General features: G+C 72.2%; 5 protein-coding genes across 5 annotated transcripts in view; 4 read left to right on the top strand and 1 right to left on the bottom strand.

Moving 5' to 3' along the window:
* Positions 1-207: 207 nt before the first annotated feature.
* Positions 208-1,431, bottom strand: AURANDRAFT_65185 (hypothetical protein; the record flags this gene model as incomplete). The annotated part of the gene is made up of 1 exon (XM_009039964.1): positions 208-1,431. One exon carries the CDS (start codon positions 1,429-1,431, stop codon positions 208-210), a length of 1,224 nt encoding a protein of 407 aa, XP_009038212.1.
* Positions 1,432-3,014: 1,583 nt separating this feature from the next.
* On the top strand, positions 3,015-3,326 carry AURANDRAFT_9262 (hypothetical protein; the record flags this gene model as incomplete). Its single annotated transcript, XM_009040067.1, has 1 exon — positions 3,015-3,326. A coding segment is annotated over one exon (312 nt), but the record flags the coding sequence as incomplete, so codon positions are not given.
* A 5,512-nt stretch (positions 3,327-8,838) lies between these two features.
* On the top strand, positions 8,839-9,399 carry AURANDRAFT_14487 (hypothetical protein; the record flags this gene model as incomplete). The annotated part of the gene is made up of 2 exons (XM_009040068.1): positions 8,839-9,024; positions 9,094-9,399. Coding segments are annotated over 2 exons (492 nt in total), but the record flags the coding sequence as incomplete, so codon positions are not given.
* Positions 9,400-16,174: 6,775 nt separating this feature from the next.
* Positions 16,175-17,848, top strand: SOC8 (hypothetical protein; the record flags this gene model as incomplete). Its single annotated transcript, XM_009040069.1, has 1 exon — positions 16,175-17,848. The coding sequence occupies one exon, from the start codon at positions 16,175-16,177 to the stop codon at positions 17,846-17,848; it is 1,674 nt and encodes a 557-aa protein (XP_009038317.1).
* Positions 17,849-18,707: 859 nt separating this feature from the next.
* AURANDRAFT_28278 (hypothetical protein) overlaps positions 18,708-18,974 on the top strand; it is a gene marked incomplete at both ends in the record, with an annotated part of 1,649 nt that continues 1,382 nt past the window's right edge. Inside the window, one exon of the mRNA XM_009040070.1 lies at positions 18,708-18,869. Coding sequence (XP_009038318.1) covers positions 18,708-18,869 — 162 coding nt within the window. The remainder of the gene's footprint in view (positions 18,870-18,974) is intronic.

The raw sequence follows: 18,974 nt of genomic DNA, 5'->3' as shown, positions 1-18,974 counted from the left end.
GGGCGGCGCCGCCGCGGACGTGCTCCACCTGGGCCCCGCCGCGGGCCTCGCCGAGCTGGCCGCGGCCCTCGGCGGCGGCGTCCTCGCCAAGGGGGCGACGGCCGTCGTCGTCGACGGCGGTCCGGACGACCCCGCGCGCGCGTTCCTCGCGCGCGCGGCCTGCGACGAGCTCCGCGCGAACGGGGCGCGGTCCGCCTGGGTCTGCGCTTAGCCGCGCCCGGAGATGGGGCGCTTCGGCGTGCCCTTGCCCCAGTCGTCGTTCGTCGCGATGGCGCAGTGCGTGTAGTTGGCGCTCCAGTCCCGGACGCTCGACGGCGACAGCGTCGCGTCCGACGACGTCGTCTCGTGGAGCCGGCGCCGGAGGGCCTCCCGGAGCGCCGTCGGGCCCGCCGTCGTGGGGACGGACGTGGGGGCCGCCGTCGTGGGGGCCGCCGTCGTCGGGGCCGCGGACGGGCCCGCCGCGGGCGCGGCACTCGCCGTCGGCGCGGCGCTCGCGGTGGGCCCCGAGCTCGACGGGCTGAACGTCGCGCTGGGGCGGGCCGTCGCCGTCGGGCTCGCCGGCGCCGTCGGCGCCTCGGAGTAGGGCGTGGGGCCGTAGGTCGAGGGCGCGTCCGTCGGGATCACGACCTCGAAAAACGGCTCGAGGTGCGTGCAGCACAGCCCGCAGGGCTCGACGGCGGCGGAGCCCGGCTCGACGTAGCAGTAGGGCCCGACGCCCGGCACGAAGTCGCACCTGCCCCGGTTGATGTCGGAGCACAGGTTGCAGTAACTCGAGTCGTCGAAGAGGACGGCCCTGTCGGCCTCGCACGGCGTGCAGGGCTGCTCCTTGGAGCACTTGGCGCTGCGGCCGTAGGAGCAGTCGCGCTCCGTGGACACGACGCGCTTGCCGAGGTTCAGCGACACGCGGTCGCCGTTGCCCTCGTAGCAGTACGCGGACCCGTCCGTCGGGCACGCCGAGTGGTGGATCTCGTCGCCCGTGGCCGCGTCGAGGCAGATGGCGTGCTCGTGGCACCAGCAGGGGTTCAGGTTCGTCAGGGGCCGGTTCTTGTCGCCGTCCTTGTTGCGCTTGCCGCCCTTGTTGCTGTACATGCAGTCGTAGCGGCGGATGTAGTCTGCCGCCGCCGACGGCGGGAGCGTGTTCGCCGCGAGGAACACGAAGTAGTACTGCACGCAGCAGAGCGCGACCATGAGCGCCCCGACCCAGTAGAAGCTCCAGCGCGTGCGGCCCCCGGCCTTGGCCGCGTAGCCGCAGACGACGGCGACGGCCCAGGCGATGAGCAGCGCCACGAAGATGTTGTGCGCCATGTTCGTCGCCGTGTCGCTGTCCGAGCCGTACTCGTAGCAGAGGAACCCGCCGAGGCCGCACCGGTCGTCCCAGCTGTAGTGCGACCCGCCGAGCTGCTCCTCGCCGGCGTCGCGCCGCCGCACCATCGTGCTGCTGTCGATTCGTTTGACGGGCTGCCCGCGCGCAAGCCGCCTCGGGCTGCCATCGCAAAGGCCTCGCCTGGGGTCGCTCGCCTCACGAATGGCGAAATCTTGAGTGCTGCACGAGAGCTCGTCCTCGCGCGGCGGTCGGAGTCGTCGCGATGAGCGAGGTCGAGGGCCTGACGCACACTTCGTCGGACGGACCTTCGCCGCCGCGGCGCCGCTTCGGGGGGAAGGTCGGCAACCCCGAAGCGGTCCACGGCCGCCAATCCCGCTCTCCGAGCCCGGCCGGCTCCGAGCGCCCCGCGCGGGCCCCGACTCCGGAGCCGGCGCCCCCGGCGCGGCCGAAGACGCCGGAGCCGGCCGCGGCGCCCCCCCGAGGGCGGCCGCTCCTTCCCGCGCGGAGGCGGTCCCCGGAATCGTCGCCGGAGCCGGCGGCCCGCGAACCGGCGGAACCGCGCGCGCCGACGCCCGAGGAGCGGGCGCCCCCGGCGCGACGCGAGACGCCGGAGCCCGTCGAGACGTCCTCCCGGGGGCGGCCGCTCGTCGCGCGGGGCCGGTGGTCGCCGGAGCCGTCGCCGGAGCCGTCGCCGGCGTCGAAGGCGCGCGGGCCGAGCGGCGCCTCCAAGGCCTGCGAGGTCCGCGACGTGGGCTTCGACGGCGCCGGGAACCTCGCGACGGGCGCCTGGCGGCGCTACGACTCGCAGACCGACGCCGTCCGGGCGAACGAGCACCTCACCGCGACCATGCTCTCGGATTTGCTCGCGAGGAGGAAGGTGAACGGCCGCTACGAGGCGCGCCGCGTCGGCGAGCCGTCGCCGGAGCGGCCCGCCGCGGGCGTGCCCGTGCGCAGCGCCCACGGCCGCGCGCCCTGCGAGCTCCGGCTCCACGGCGCGCGGGCCTGGACCCGCCACGAGTCCGTCGCCGCGGCCGCGGCCGCGCACGGCGACCTCAGCGAACCCTACCTGTCGGCGATGCTTCGCGGCGACAAGGGCCACGCGCGGCTCGAGGCGCGGCGCCTGGGGGAGCCGTCGCCCGAGCGCGGGCGCCTGCCGGACCCGCGGCCCTACGGCGAGAAGGCCTGCGAGATCCGGCGGCCCGGCGAGGCTCTGTGGCGCCTCTACGACACGCAGACGGCCGCGGTCGCCGACTCGCCGGGCCTCTCCATGAGCGTGCTCTCGCTGATGCTCTCGAGCGGCCACCGGCCCAGCGGCGGCGGGGCCGGCTACGAGGCGCGGCGCCCCGGCGACGAGGCCGCGGCGCCCGGCGCCGTCGTCCGCGAAACGAGCGAGGCGACGGCGGAGAGCGCCGAAGACGCGCCGGGCTCGCTGGCGGAGCTGTTCCGGTCGAAGCCGTCCGTGAGCCTTGGCCCCCGCGACCGCAACCGCGTCTACCCCTGCCCCGCGGGCTGCCCGCGGACCTTCACCCACGCGCCGGCGGCGGTGCATCACGGCAAGTCGTGCAAGTTCGGGGGCCCGCGGCCGCCGGGCGCGCCGACGCACCCGGAGCGGCGGCCGCCCGCGGCGCCCGGCGCCGTCGTCCGCGAAACGAGCGAGGCGACGGCGGAGAGCGCCGACGGCGCGCCGGCGTGGACCGCGGCCGAGGACGCGGAGCTCGCGGCGAAGGTCGCGGAGTTCGGGCATCTGGACGGAAGCACAAAACGGACGCTGGACGTGGGCAACTGGGAGACCGTCGCCAAGCACATGAGCACCGCGCGGACGGCCAAGCAGTTGAGGTACCGGTGGCACGCGCACGTCGATCCGGCGGCGAAGAAGGGACCCTGGACTATCCCGGAGGTGCGGACGGTCATCGTCGAGCACAGCCTCCGCGGGAACCGCTGGGCGGAGATCTCGCTGAAGGTGCCCGGTCGCCCGGACGGCAAGATCGAAGGCGCCTGGCGGTGCTACTGGCGGCCGAAGCTCGAGGCGTTCCTCGCGTCCCGGGGCCTCGGCGCCGCCGAGTTCGCGGCGGCCCTCGCGGAGCCGGGCCCGCGCCGCGAGGACCTGCTGGACCGGGCCGCCGAGGCGTGCCTCGCGCGCCGAAAGTATGGGTCGGGAAGCGGCGCCGCGCCGCCGCCGTCCCTCGCGCGGAGCTCCGTGCTCGGCGCGCCGCGCGCGCGGCGCTTCGCCACGCCGCCGCCGGCCGCCGCCGCGGCGGAGGCGACGCCCGCGGCCGGCCGGAAGCGCGGCCGCGACGACGATGACGACGACGGCGTCTCCCCCGAGGAGGAGGACGCGGAGCCCGTCGAGGCCTGGGCGGCGCGCGCGCTCGGCGCCGACGACGGCGGCCGCGCGGGCCGCGGCCGCGCGGCGCTGCGCGCGGTCGCGGGCGCGCGGACCTTCGCCGCGGCGCGCGACGGCGCCAAGGTCGAGGCGCTCGCCGAGGCGCTGGGCGACGCGCTGCTGCCCGCCGCGTCCGAGGTGCTGACCCAGCTCGCGGCGAAGGCCGGCGCCGCGGCGCTCGTGGCGCTTTTAATCGACGCGTGCGCCGCGGACCCGCGCGCCGCGTCCGTCGACGGCTGGCGGCCCCTGCACGCCGCCGCGGCGCACGACCGCGCGGAGAACGCGCGCGTGCTCCTCCAGCGCGGCGCGAAGCTCGAGGACGACGAGCTCGTCGACGGCTTGGACGCCGTCGACGTCGCGCACGGCTACGGGTCGAAGCGGTGCCTCGCGCTCTTCCTCGACCTCTCGGGCGGCGGCGACGTCCCGAGCGACGACGAGCGCGTCGCGGCGCTGGCGCGGCCGACGCACGACCTCCTGCCCGCGTTCCCGCGCGACGCGGCGGCCGTCGTCGCCGACGCGTTCGTTTTTCGCCGCGCGGCGCGCGACGCGCACGACGCGCTGACGGCCGGCGACGCCGCGGCGCAGTTCCCCTTCAACGCGCGCGTCGTCGCGGCCGTCGCGGCGCTCCGCGAGGCGCTCGAGGCCGCCGTCGACGGCGTCGACGACCAGGGCGCCGTGCGCTTCGACCGGCGGGCGCTCCGCGACGTCGCCGCGGCCGCCGCGCGCTGCCGCGACCGCTTCCGGCCCGCGCCGCCGCGGCCGCGGCGGCCCGCGCCCTGGCCCGCCGCGGCCGCGGCGCCGTTGATCTACGACGTCGACGGCTACGCGGTCGTCGACCACGCGCGCCGCGCGGCCGACGGCCTCGCGGAGCCGCGGCCGCGCCTCGCCATCGCGACGTACGTCGTCGACGACGCCGAGTCGCCGCTCCACGGCCAGCTCGCCGTCGTCGCGACGGAGGACCTTCCCGCGGGCGCGGAGGCGCCCTACGGCGGCGTCGTCGGACCCGCGGCGACGCTCGCGACGGCCTGCGACCTCGGGCCCCTGGAGCAGGTGGGCTACTGGCGGTGGCTCATCTACCGCGAGGAGGACGAGACCGTGCTCCTGCCGTTCGTCGACGAGCTCCGGAACCCGGCGTGCTTCATCAACGACGCGCGGGGGCCGAAGCGGCGCGGCGGCGGCGCGCCGAACGTCGCGTTCCTCGAGCGGGGCGCGGCGACGGTCGTCGTCGCCGCGCGGCCCATCGCGGCCGGCGACGTCGTCTCCGTCGACTACGGCGACGCGTACTGGGACTTCGAGCGCGTGCTGTCGCGCGTCGAGGAGCGCCTGACGCGCTTCGCGGAGCTGCTGGACGCGCACCGCGACTGGGCCGCGGACGCGGCGTCCCTCGAGGAGCGCACCGTGCCCCGGGACCAGCTCCACGCGCTCCGGCTCCGCTTCGGCGAGACGCGGCGGTCGAAGCGGCCGCGGCCGCCGCCGCGGGAGCTCATCTACGAGGAGCTCGAGGCCGAGGGGCCGCAGCACCTCCCGCGGAAGCACCCGCCGCGCCGGCCGTCGCCGCCGCCCGCGCGAGTCGTAGACCCCCGCCCGAGCCGCGCCCCGCCGGTCTACGACGACTCGGCGGAGACGCGCCGCGGCTGCGACGACTGCAAGGCGCGGCTCGTCCAGTGGCTCCGCGGCAAGGGCGTCGACGCGGCCACGGTCGCCCGGGCCGACGCCGAGGTCACGGTCCGCGCGACGCGCCGCCGCATCGGCAGCCGCTCCGCCAAGAAGTACGACTACTACTACTTCCACGACGACGGCCGCCGCGTCCGCTCGCGGCCCGAGGTCGCGGAGCACTTCTTCGGGATGATCCTCGGGCCGTAAACATTCTTCTCGAGAACTTTCTTCCGCTCGCGGGCTGGGCCGTGCGACGCGCGCGCTCGCGCGCGTGTAACATAGCCCGCGGCGGCTTTTACTCGTACGTGCTCGAAAGGATTACCGGCTACTTGGCGCCCGTCGCCGGGCACGTCGCGCCGGGCGCCGTCTTGGCGCCGGAGAAGGGGCACGACGCCGGCGCGGCCTTGGCGTCGGCCGGCGGCGGCGCGGCCGTCGCGAACTTGTAGATGAACGCGCCGTAGAAGAGCGCGCCGGTCACGACCGTGTTGCGCGTCTGCGAGCAATTCGCGACGCATTTCGCAAAGCCCGCGACGTCGACGCCCGCCGACGACGCGAGGGCGGCGAAGACGAAGGGCAGCAGGGCGAGCGAGATCGCCTGCGTCGCCGGCGGCGACGACCGAAACTTCGCGAGGAGCGATGGCGCCGCCAGGACGATCGGCGCCGCGTAGGTGCAGGCAGCGTACGGGCAGCAGCCGGCCATGGTGAGAGAAATCACGGGCCGGACGGCTGTCGGGCGTGAAACGCACGCGGATGGCGATCCCGACGGCTGTCGGGCGTGATGCGAGAGCGGCGTCTGTCGGCTTCGCGACAGCCACCTCGTCGACGGAGCGCGGCAAGTTTGCTGCAACACGCGTCAACTCGTTTTGGTGAAGGCAATGTACGCAATGGGTATAATTTCCACGCGCGCGGGACGACGACGACGGCGGCGGCGGCGGCAGAGCGGCGGCGGCGGCGGCGGCGGCGGCGGCGGCGACATACCGCCCCGCTAGTCCTCGCTCGCCCCCGGCACCTGCATGCGGAGCTGGAAGTTCTCCGGCGTGAGGAAGAGCGTCGCGTTGCCGCCGGCGAGGTGCGCGGTCTGCGTGACGAGGGTGTGCTGCTCGCTGAAGAAGCGGAGCAGCTGCAGCCGCGTCGCCGCGTCGGGCACCGAGCCGTTGAGCAGCTCGAGGAAGGCGAGCGAGTTCTGCGCGAGCCGCGTGCCCTCGCTCTCGCCCGCGACCGCCGCCTGGAGCTTCTGGTTGGCCGTCTGCGCCTCGATGAGCTGCGTGCGCTGCCGCTCGATGTCGATCTGCGACGAGAGCCGCTCGGCCTCGACCTCGTTCTCGCTCTTCTGCTTCTGGAGCCGGTTGATGCGGTTCGTCGTCTCCTGGATGATCTCCTGCAGCACGCCCGCCGTCTTGCCGTCGGCGCACTCGTAGCGCACGACCTCGAGCCCGTGGAGCCGCACCCCGCGCTGCTCGTAGAACGCGGCGTCGGTCGCCGCCACGCGCGAGACGATGGCGTTGAAGCTCGCCATGAACTGCTCGAGCGTCACGGCCGAGACCGCCTGGATCAGCGAGGACCGCGCGTGGTACCAGACGTCGCCCTTGGGGTCGCCCGTCCGCTCGATCATGCGCGGCACGTCGACGACCTGCCAGAAGATCGTGCCCTCGAGCAGCAGCTCGACGTTGTCGCTCGTGCGGACCTTGTACTCGAAGAACGCGTACTGCGACCGCAGGTCGACCTTGGTGACGGGCACCTTGTACTTGACCGCCTTGGCGTTGCGCACGACGTTCGACTCGGCGTCCTCCGCGCTCGTGCCGCTCGACCAGTGCATCGTGACGAGCTCGCAGTGCGGCGGCAGGAAGAAGGCCGTGCCCCGGCCGCTGCCCGTGCCGTTGCCCGAGTGGAAGCTGTACGCGCCCGCGTTGTCGCGCACGATGGCGACCTCGTGCGGCGCGACGCGCACGAGCGTGCGCACCTCGACGATCGTCTCGAGCGCCGCGGGGAAGAAGAGCCCCCGCGCCTCGACGAGCCGCTGCTGCCCCGTCGCGCGGTCGAGGACCAGCACCGCCGTCTCGTCGTCCACGTTGACCGCGTCCTGCACGCCGCCCTCGGCCGCCGCCTCGTGCGCGCGCGGGAAGACGTTCTTCTCGCCGCGCTCGACGCGCAGCGCGCCCGTCGTCTGGTCGAGCAGCTTGAGGTACTGGTGCTTCCGCACCTCGAACGCCTCGCGGGACGTCGCCGACGGCGTCGTACGCGTCGGGGAAGAAGAGCGTCGGCCCCGAGACGACGCGCTGCGCGCCCGTCAGCGTCTCGGTGACCTCCACGTACTGCCGCTTCGACAGCTCGATCGCCTCGTCGACGCGGCCGACGGTCTCGTACGCGTCGGGGAAGAAGAGCGTCGGCCCCGAGACGACGCGCCGCGCGCCGGTGAGCGTCTCGGTGACCCGCACGTACTGCCTTTTGGACAGCTTCGTGGCCTTGGAGGGCTCGTCGCCGTCGACCATCGACTCGAAGGGCTCGGGCACGACCTTGGCCGGCCCCTTGATCAGGCGCTGCTGCCCGCTCGTGGCGTCGAGCAGCCGCACGTACTCGTGCTTCTCGAGCACGATCTTGCGCCGCGGTTCCCAGTCCGCCACTTCGTGCGCGCCGAGAAAGTAGAGCTGCGGCCCGCCGACGGCGAACTCGAGGCCGGTCAGCTCGTTCTTGACGACCATGTACTGCAGCTCGTCGAGCTTGGTGCCCCGCCGCTTCCTGGCGGTGTTGATCAGCGGCGCGTAGACCACGGCGCCCGGACCGTTGCGCACGGTGACGGCCGAGAGGCCCCGGAGCACCAGCTGCTCGTTGGGCTGCAGGAAGGCGACGCCGACGCCGCACCAGGTGGCCGCGACCGCCACCAGCCAGGCGACGAACGAGACCAGGCAGAAGGCGCGCACACGACCACGGAAGCTGGTGGCGTGCGGCGGCGAAGAGCGCGGCTCGACGGGCGGCGACGGCTCGCCCTCGACGGGCGCGGACTCGTCATTTATCGTTATCTTTTCGTTGGGCGCATGCATCGGTCCGTGCGGGCACTGCTTGCTCGTGTGCTTGGGTCCTCTCCTTGCGTGTGCTTTGGGACCATGCTGGGCTGCCGCCTTGGAATGATCTCGGAAGCCTCTCGCTTGCAAGTTGCCCATGGCATTGAAGGTCAAGTTGACGCTCGAGCGAGGAGGGCATGAAGCTGTACGCCATGATGTTCGTGGCCGCGCACGTGGCCGCACTCCGCGCATCTCGACGTCTTTGCTCCCCTCGTCGCGCCGTCACGCTCGGCCGGCAGCGCGTCGGCGCCAGCGACGAGGAGCGGCGCGTGCGCGAGGCGCAGGCGCCGCTCATCGCGGAGCAATGGGAGTACGGCGAGGAGCCCTTCGACGACAAAACCGGCGAGGACGACGTCGGCTTCGCGCTCGTGTCGGCGTCGGCGAGCGCGGCGCAGGTCGCCGCGGGCGTCCGGGCGCTCGCGCCCTACGTGTCCCCGGAGCGGAAGGCGGCGTTCGTGAAGGTCGCGGGCCAACGGACGGCGCACCTCCGCGTCGCCTTCGAGCGGCCGTCGAACCCGGCGAACGCCTGGGCCTGCCTGCGGACCATCGACGCCTTCGGCGTCCAGGACGTCGACGTCGTCAAGGACACGCTCGAGGCGCGCGTCGAGCGCGCCAGGGCGCGCGGCGTCGACTCCGGCGCCACCGCCCAGCACCGGACGCGGCACCGCAAGATGCACGCGGCCATGGGCGCCCAGAAGTGGCTGACGCTGCGCGAGCACGACGCGCCGGGCGACCTCGTGGACGCTCTCCACGCGGCGGGCTACAAGGTCGCGGCGACGGATCTGGGGCCGGGGTCTCGGCCGATCGGCGACGTCGACTGGGCGGCCGAGCCCTACGCCCTCGTCTTCGGCAACGAGGAGACGGGCATCTCCGAGGACCTGCGGGCCCGCGCGGACGTGCGCGTGCACCTGCCCATGCGGGGGCTCGCGGAGTCGCTGAATTTGAGCGTGTCCGTGGGCGCGTGCCTCGCCCACGTCGCCGCCGCGGGCGGGCTCGAGCCGGACCTGTCCAACGAGGCGAAGAACGAGCTGCTGTTGCGGTGGTACATGCTCTCCGTGCGCGCGGCGGAGCCGCTCCTCCGCCGCGCGGGCGTCGTCCTCGACGCGGACCTGCTCCGCACGAAGTCCACGGTCCTCGGCTACTCGACGCGATAAGAATGGCCGACTAGTGCCGTGGAGGGAAAGAGAGCGTTCATCGCTATGGTACACGACCGAAGCCACGGCGAGCTCGTCGCGCTCGGTCGCGCTCGGCCGGGCCCGGCCGATGTCGTAGAAGCTGGAGGCGTACTCGAGGGGTCTTAAGGCCAGCCTGCACACCCGGGGCGCGCGGAAGACGCAGGCGCGGCGGCCGCCCGCCGGCGGACCCGCCCTTTTCGGAAAAGCAACAAACCCTGAGGGTCGGACCTTCGACGCGCCTCGCTGCCGGGGGCGCGTCACACGACCGGCGTGGAAGTCGTCTCCAGGGGCTTCAACCCCGGCGGGTCGACGCCCGCGCCGCCCCGCTCCATCTGGTCCGCGGCGGCGACGCTGGCCGCCGGCGCGCCGGCCTCGACCGTGAAGCGGAGGAACCTCGCGCCCGTGGCCTGGGCAGCACAAGAGTGATTCGACGTCGCTTCAACGTGAGTGTTCCGCGCGCGCGCGTTACGAAAAACACATCCACGCTTCGAGACCGTTCCGAGAGATGATCGCTCGTCCAAAAATCAGCCAAAACGAGTGGAAAACGGCCGAGATATGAGCCTTTGAAGTTGGGAATTTCGCTCTCTTGTGCTGCCCTGCCCGTGGCGAGGCAGTAGCGTCCGCGCGCGACGTACTCGACGCGCACCCCCGGCATCTTGTCGCCGACCGTGCGTCTGAGGACCGACGAGATGCGCGCGTCGACGCATCGGTTCCAGGCCATCGACACGAGCGTGACGCCGAGCCAAAGCGCCACGAGCGAAGCCACGACGAAATTTTGGACGCGCAAAACCTTCTCGCCCAGGCCCAGCAGGTCCAACGGAAGCACCGTCGCGAAGAAGATGAGCAGGACCAGGCAACATTCCAGGACCGCAGAGTTCCAGAAGCGACGCACGCGCCTGTCCACGGCGGCGAGCGCTTCGCCGTAGACGGCGGCGTCGACCCCGGCGTCCGCGAGGGCGCCGCCCATGGGGACGTTCGTGATGTTCCAGTAGGCGTCGCTGACGCTGACGTCCCCGCGCTCGTCTGAGGTGTGATTCAGCACCGTCAGCACCTGCGAGTCCTGCTGGATCCATACGAGCTGTTCGTTCGCTTCCCCCTGGGGCAGCATCCGAAGCGCCTCCGTGAAGGACCGCGCGCGAGAAGGTGTGCCTTCGCGCTTCTGGCGGTCCGTCGCGGCATCGCAACATATCTCAATGCAGCACTCCCCCAACTCCGCCATGGTGTCCCACCAGATGTGTCTTCGAGGTCCATACTGATGTGCAAGGTTTGAGTAACCTCAGCTGAAGGCAACATGCGCGCAATATGTTTGCTTGAAGCGTTGAGGCTTGCTTCGGCCCATCTGCCTCAGCAGCATGGCGTCGCGTTTCGTCGTTGCGCTGGGTCTCGTCGCCACCAGCAATGCATTCCTGCCGCCGATCACGCGGACCACCCTGTCGCGCCTGCGCGTGCTCGACGAGCCGAAGGAGTTCGACCAGCAGGAGGCCGAAGACGAGTTCCGGCGGCGCCGCGCCGCTGCGGAGGCGTTGGAATCTCGTGAAAGCGCCGTCGCGAAGCTCAACGACCTCATCCGCGCCGGCGACGACGCCGCGGAGGACAAGGGCACGCCCGTGCACGAGGCGCCCTGGGCCGTGTACCCCGGCTTGAGGGAGGTCATCCACGTGCACCGTCCAGCGTTCCGCTACCTCTTCGAGGAGGTCGTGCTGCGCAGCGAAAACCGCGAGTACGTGCACGTGCTCGAGGGGTCGAGGGTGGGCTGCGTCGTCCAGGTGCTCGACACGCTCAAGAGCGGCGACTCGCTCTTCGTGCTGGCGCACGCGACGGAACGGGTGCGCGTCGACGCGGCGGCCGGCGGCGCCAAGCCCCTCGTGCGCTTCGCGGAGACGCTGGAGCCGTTACGAGACGACGAAGAGCGGGGCCTCGACGCGCGCGCTCTGGCGGCCTGGGACGACCCCCTCGAGTTCGACGGCCGCTGGTTCCTCCGGGGCGCGTCGAAGCCGGCGCCCGACCTGTTCCGCGCGCCGGCGGTCCCGGCGTCGGCGGAGGACCCCGCGCTCGAGGGTCTGGAGACGCTGCTCTGGCGGAGCCTCGACGACCTGGCGGCGCTGATCCGCCGGTCGCGGACGTCGGGCGACTTCGAGCTGCCGGCGCCGCTCGCCGCGCTGCGGCCCGACCTCTCGCCGTCCTACCCGGCCGCGCGGCGCGCGCTGCGCCTCAGCTTCTCGCTGGCGACGCTGCTCGAGTTCGGCCGCGCCGGCGACCGCCAGGCGCTCCTCGAGGAGACGTCGACGAAGCGGCGCCTCGCGGCGCTCCTCGCCGCCGTCGACGGCCAGATCCGCGACCTCGCGGCCGCGCTCCGCCTCGAGCGCATCCGCCGCGAGCTCCAGTAACCCCCCCCTGTGTAGTTAGATGGCCTTCGCGCGGGGCGGCTTGCCCTTGCCCTTGTCGCCCGCGGAGTTCGACGACGCGGCCATGTTCTCGACGACGCGGTCGAGCGCGTAGCGGCCGATGGACACGGCGCCGCCGGACTGGATGCGCGTCTTCTCGTTGTCGAGGTGGCGCAGGGAGCGCTTGAAGTTGCGCCGGAGCTCCGCGCAGTCGCGGCGGTAGCCGAGCTTCGCGTCGCGGTACGCCTGCTGGAGGCCGTCGTGGATCTCGCGCGACGACGGCGTCTTCACGAAGGTCTCCGTGCCGCCCGTGTAGCACCAGTGCACGGGGCTCGTGCGGATGACGGAGTTGCGCTTCATCATGGGCTCCTGCTCGAGGTACTGCTGGAGGAGCGGCGACGTCACGGACGTGTTGAAGCTGACCTTGCGCTGCCGCGGGATGACGTTCTGCAGGTTCTGGGGCGCCGGGGGCCGGAAGCGGAGCTCGTCGCGGCCGCCCGTGTAGCAGGCCACGGGGTGGCGCGGCAGCCCGCTCCGGCGGCTGCCGGCCGTGTCGCCGCGCTTCGACGGCGCGCGGCCCCCCAGCAGGCTCGCGGAGCTCCCGGGCTTCTTCTTCGCCGCGAGGAGCGACTGGGACGACGCGTCCAGGGCGTCCTCCTCGACGACACCGTCCAACAGGGCGTCGTCGAGCAGGTCGTCGGCCTCGCCCGACGGGAGGATCGCCGGCGCGGACGCGGACCCGGCGAGCGCCTTGCCGTCGGGCGGCCCGTCGATGACCGTCGCCGACTGCGCGTTCCTCAAGTTCTTGTCCGCGTTCGCCGCGCCGTGCATGGGCAGGGGCGGCAGCGAGTCCTGCTCCTCGCCGTCGTCGTCCGCGGCCTCCTCGGGGAAGACCTGCTGCCGCAAAACTTGCACCGACGACGGGCACACGTCCATGCCCGTCATGATCTGGGCCATCTGCAGGTACAGGATCTTCTTGAAGCCGTTCGTGTAGAGGTGGCGCGACCCCGGGCACAGGTAGTAGAACCCCCAGAAGATCGCGTTCGCGAGCACGTAGGGGTAGTACTTGAAGAAGAAATCGCGGTGCGCCTCCAAAGACCTCAAGCTCAGCATCTTCACGTAGAGCGTCGCCACGTGGCGCAGCAGGTGCTCCTGCTCCTCCACGGACGAATCTTGGAAGAAGCGGCAGTGCACGTACCAGTACAGGTAGACGTAGAGGTGGCAGGAAAGTTGGCAGACCACGAAGTGCTTGAACATGCGCCCGCCGCTCGGCAGCACGATGCGCTCGCAGGAGTAGGACAGCAGTAACCGCGGATTCATCTCCTGGGCCATAATCGGAATAGGCCAGCGCTCCGGCGCGTCGTCGCCGCCGTCGACGGCGACGCCGGCGAGGTGGTGGTGCAGGTCGTCGTCGTCGACGGCGCGCGCGACGTCGCCGGGCCGCACGTAGCGCAGCTCGCCGACGGCCCGGGTGACGTAGTGCTCCAGGTTCGACTGGAGCCGCCGCTCGAACTTGATGCGCTCCTGCTTCTTCTCGTCCTGCTTGTGCTGGTCCGTGCGCCGCGTCCGCGCGGCGCTGGAACCGGAGACGCCGCCGCGGCGCGCGCGGCCGACGCTGGCGTGCTTCGGCGCCGACGTGAGGATGTGGCCCACCTCGTCGTCGAACTTGACGTCGAGGCGCTTGCCCGCCTCCGTCGCCGGCGCGGACCTGGACGGGAAAAGAGTGCGACATGCCCAACTTTGGAGGCTCCTCTCTCGGACGTCTTCCACTCGTTTCGGCTCATTTTTGGACGGGCGATCATCTCTCGGAGCGCTCTCGAAGCGTCGATGTGTTCTCTGGAACGCGCGCGCGCGGAACATAAAGGTGAAGATATGTTGAATCACGCTTTTCCGTCGCCGGCGCGGACCGGAACGTGACGTTGATCTCGGAGCCGTCGTCGGAGAGGAACATGGACGGCTTCCGGCTCAGGCGCTCCTCGCCGTCCTTCTCGTCCATGTCCTGCTGGAGGCTCGGCACCTTCGAGGAGCACATGTCCGTCGTCGCGTCCTGGTCCGCCTCGCAGGCGCGGCGCCGCTCGAAGGCCTTGGACTCCATCTTCTGGAGCCTCGACATGAGGTTCTCGATGAGCTGGTAGTTGCGCTCGGCGTCGTTGTCCGCCGGCTCCGGCTCGTCGCCCTCGAGGTCCAGGTCATCGTCGTAGGACACGCCCCGGGGCATGGTGATGGGGCAGCGGCGCGAGCGCTATCGGCCGCCGGTCTATATCTCGGCACGATCGCTGCATCTTTGCGCCACCTCTGGCTTGGGCGAGCTCGCGCCGATGTGGTGAGGTTTCGAGGCTCCTCTTCAGACCGCTTGCCGTCGCCGTTGTCGCAGCTGCCCCCGTTGTTGCCGAGCTCCGAGCACGAGCACAACGATGATGGACGCCCTCACGGACGACGACGACCCGCTCGCCGCGCTCTTCGACCGGAGCTGCACGCTGGCGCCGACGCACCGCGTCGAGGAGCGGCTCCAGCGCGCCCGCGCCTCGCTGGGCGCGCCCGTCGACGCGCGCGGCGCGGCCCTGGCCCTCGGTGAGATCCGCGCCTGCCAGGACGAGCTGCGCGCCTGGGCGCGCGGCGACCGGCGGCGCTCCGTCGACGCGTGCCTGCCGCTCATGGCGCGCGCGGCGACGGACCTCGCCGACGCGCTCCACCGGCGAAAGTTTCCGCGCTGCGCGGTGCCCACGTGCGCGGGCTGCGCGGCGCACCGGCAGCAGATCCGCCGCGGCGCGGCGCCGCCCGTCGACTGGGCGCGCTGGTCCGTCGCCGCCGCCGACGCGCAGCTCGCGCGTCTGGACGCGTTGTGCGGCGACCGGGCGGCGATCTGGCGGCGGCCGGACGCGGAGCGCGTCGCGGCCGAGGCGCTCGCCTGGCTCGCCCAGCCGACGCGCTGGGCCCAGCCCGTCGAGGACGACGCCGAGGCCGCGCGGCTTGTCGGCGTCGCGGCGGCGGCGGAGGCCCCGGCCGTCGAGCTGTGGCGGCAATTGCACTCCTTCCACTACCCGTACTGCGCGGGCGGCGCGGCGTGCCCCGAGCACCGCGAGCCGCGGGGCGACGACGCGCGCGCGGCGGCCCAGGCGCGGGACTGGGCCGCGAACTCGTCGATCCCGTCGCCGCCGCGCGTGCCGCCGCCGTCGCCGGCGACGCGGTGCCCGCCCTGCCCGCTCGAGGCGACGCCGCCGCCGGCGCCTCCCGTAATCTACCTGTAACAGTTTCGGCCCTGTGGTTTCCGCCCCGGGGCCTCAGGACTTGCCGCTCCTCCCAAGAGTCCTTAGAAGCTCGGGCACGTCGTGTCGACGAGCTTGATGGGCCCCTTGCCGAGGTCGTTGTACGAGTTCGGGTAGTTCTCGCCCGGCGCGAAGCCGTCGTGGAACTGGTGGTAGTTCTCCGCGCGGTAGGACGGGTGCGCGGCCGTGTCCATGATCCAGACGAGCGCCTTGCTGTCCGCGTCGCTGCCCTTGCCCTGGGCGAAGTCGACCTTGTCGCCCTGCTTCAGCGTCGCCTCGAGCAGGTCCTTGACCAGGGGCGAGCCCTTGCCGCCCGGGACGCCGACGACGTTGCGGTACTCGAGGCCCCGGTCGCCGAACTGGTCGGGCCGCGACCCGTCCTTGGCGAAGAGCTTGAAGTACTCCTGGGCGAAGGCGCCGTAGGACGACCGCGGGATCGTCATGGACACGACCTCGGCGTGGCCCAGCTTGCCGTAGTCGTTCTGGCCGCGGAGGTTGTGGTAGCAGACGTCGCCGTTGTCCTTGTCGCCGCGGCCGGCGCCGCCCGCGTAGCCCGCGCGCGCCGTCACCTGGGCGTCGCTGCGGCCCAGGATCGTCTTCTCGGCCACGACGAACTCGTGCTGCACGTGCCAGAAGCAGCCGCAGCCAAAGTAGACGTCGATGGGCTCGTCGGCGGCGTTCGCCGGCCGGAGGTCCAGCGCCGGCGCGAGGAGCGCGCCGCTGCCGACGCTGAGCAGGCGGCGCCGCGACGCGGGCGCGAGGGCATTGGCGGAGGTGCTCAGGAGCAGGAGCGCCGCGCGCGTGCACGCCGAGCGGGCTACCATCGCGCTGACGCAGTGGATGCTCTGGATGCTCGAGGCGATGGTGCACTGCTCCGACGCGATGGGTAGGAGGCAAGTCGTAACAGGCGGTAACGACCGTCTATAGATGCTCCGCGGCTTCTCCGACGACGCGCCGAGCGATGCGGCCGCGTTCGAAGCCGTGCGCAGCGCGAGCGGCAGCGCCGACGACGACGCGCTCGCCGAGGCTTTGCCGCAGCGCGAGGATGCGGCGCTGGCGCGGTCCCGCAGCGCGAGCGCGAGCAGCGACGGCGACGCGCCCGGGCAGCCCTTGGACGCCCCGGAGCTCGGCCGCTTCCGGACCGTGAGCCTCGGCGACGCGTCGCCGAAGCGCGTCCCGCCGTTCGACGTCGAAGGGCCGTCGGCGCCGAGCCGCTACGCGTACCTGCTCGCGTTCGTCGCCGCGCTAAACAGCGCGAATTTAGGATATGATATTGGAGTCATGTCCGGCGCGGCGCTCTACGTCCAGGAGGACTGGGACTTGACCGACGTCCAGGTCGAGATCCTGGTCGGGATTTTGAACGGGTGCGCGATCGGCGGCGCGGCCGTCGCGCACTACGTCATCGACCACCTCGGTCGACGGCGGACCTTCACGTGCTCCTGTGTCGTTTTTGTGTTTGGGGTGGTGGGCATGGCGGCGTCGCAGAGCTTCACGGATCTGCTGTTTTTCCGAGTCGTCACGGGCGTCGGCGTCGGCGTCGGCCTGTCCGTCGACCCGGTCTACATCGCGGAGGTGGCGCCGAAGGAGTTCCGCGGGTCTCTCGTGAGCTGGAGCGAGATCTCCATCAACGTGGGGATTCTTTTGGGCTTCGTGGCGACGTTCTGCTTTCGGGATTTGAGGCCTGGGGTGGCGTGGCGGGTCATGCTCGGCTGCGGCGCGGTGATGCCGTCCGCGCTCTTCGTGCTGACGCTGACGGTCATGCCGGAGACGCCGCGCTGGCTCGTGCTGAAGGGCCGCGACGACGAGGCGCGGGCGATTTTACGGAAGCTCACGGGGTCGGACGGCGACCTGCAGGAGATCCGCGACGCCGTCGCTCGGGAGCGCGACGCGGCGGCGGGCTGGCGGGCCGTGCTGCGGCCGGAGACGGCGGGTGCCAAAAGAGCCCTGTTGACGGGGGTCGGCGTCGCCTTCGCGCAGCAGATCCTCGCCGAGGAGTCGCTCCTCTTCTACCAGCCGCGGATCCTGCTCGACATGGGCATGGACCGGACGACGGTGTTGGCCGCGCTCATCGTCACGGGCGTATTGAAGACGGGCTGCATCGTTGTGGCGGCCTCTTATTTGGACACGCTCGGCCGGCGGCCGCTGCTCCTCGTGTCGCTCGCGGGAATGGGGTCGGCGCTCTTCCTGCTCGGCGTCGCGTTCGCGGCGAGTTCCGGGCTGCTGGCGATCCTGTGCGTCAACGCCTACATGATGGCGTTCTCCCTGGGCATCGGGCCCGTGACGTGGCTGCTGGCGTCGGAGGTGTTTCCGCTGAACATCCGCGCGAAGGCGATGACGCTCGCGACCGTCGCGAATCGACTCACGTCGACGGTCGTCGCGTCGACGTTCCTGTCGTGGGCGCGCGCCTTCACCTACGCGGGCTACTTCTTCTTCTTTTCGTTCATCGCCGCGGCGACGTTCCTCGTCGTGTACCGCCACCTGCCGGAGACGAAGGGCAAGTCCCTCGAGGAGATGGCCGCGTTCTTCGAGCGCATCGGCGAGCCGGACGTCCCGGACGCCGCCGCGACGGTCGAGAACCCCGTGCGACGGGAGGCGAGGTAACTAGGCTCTACACTCCCGTGCCGCTCGAGGGTGCTTCGCCCCGCGCGAGGTCGACCCCCGACCCGGTTTTGAAACCGCGGCGCGGATGAATGCGCTTACGCGCCGCGCCGCGCCGCGCGCCTAGAACGGGCAGGTGGCGACGTCCGCGCAGGTCTCCCCGGCGGCCTCGTAGTAGCACCGCGTGTGCTCCTGGTCGCAGACGCCCGCGCCCCGGACGAAGACGGCCCGGGAGGACTCGCACGGCACGCAGGAGACGACGTAGCCCTGGGCCTCGCAGGTGCCCGCGAGGGCGCCGGGGGAGCCCGCGGGCACGTCGCGGCACGAGTCGACGCGGAGGTGCCTACCGGGTCGTCTTTCGCCTGAACAGCGGACGCTCGAACGCGGGCCGCCACGCGTTCGGCGCCTCGATGCCTACGCGGGTCGCGGTTTCCTTTCGCCCAGAGTCGCCGGACGCCGCTCCCGTGCGGTAGTAGCCCAGCTTTGGCACGTAGTGCCACGCGGCGGCGGTGTCGACCGTTCGTCGGGGCTGCCCCGACGACGAGTTTCGCGGCAGCCTCGCCGCCGCGCAGGGTCGCCGCCGCCGCCGTCTCGGCGGCGTTCGACAGCGTGATGGCGATGACGATCACGGAGGACATGGAGCACGACATGGCCGACGCGGCCGCGACGAACAGTGGCGCTCCCCAGACTCGCGCCCAGACTCGATTTCTTCTGGAAACATCCACGATTTGCGTGACCGTCACGAGATGCGAGTATCTTTTGTCCCTGGCGCCAGCGAGGAGTCGGCACCAGCGTGGCACTCAACACGCCTCGTCGACGCCAGCGCGCCGCACACAGCCACAAAAACCACTACCGGAGCATCATGGGCAAGGGCGGCGAGCGTCCCCCGCAGAAGGACGAGATGGTCGCGTCGGAGTTCGCGTGGAGCGAGGTCACGAAGCACCGCTCGCCCGAGGACGGCTGGCTCATGATCAACAACAAGATCTACGACGTGTCCGGCTGGCACGACCACCCCGGCGGCGACGTGCGACGCCGGCGTCCATCGAAGGGCGCGGGGCGCGCGGGGCGGGGCGCGCGGGGCGGCGGGCGGCGCCGCGCGCGACGCGTCGGGCGGACGGCAGCTGCCGTT

This window comes from Aureococcus anophagefferens (genome assembly GCF_000186865.1).
Source record: "Aureococcus anophagefferens unplaced genomic scaffold AURANscaffold_13, whole genome shotgun sequence".
NCBI classification, from domain to species: Eukaryota; class Pelagophyceae; order Pelagomonadales; family Pelagomonadaceae; genus Aureococcus; species Aureococcus anophagefferens.
This window is presented reverse-complemented; position numbering and strand designations above follow the sequence as displayed.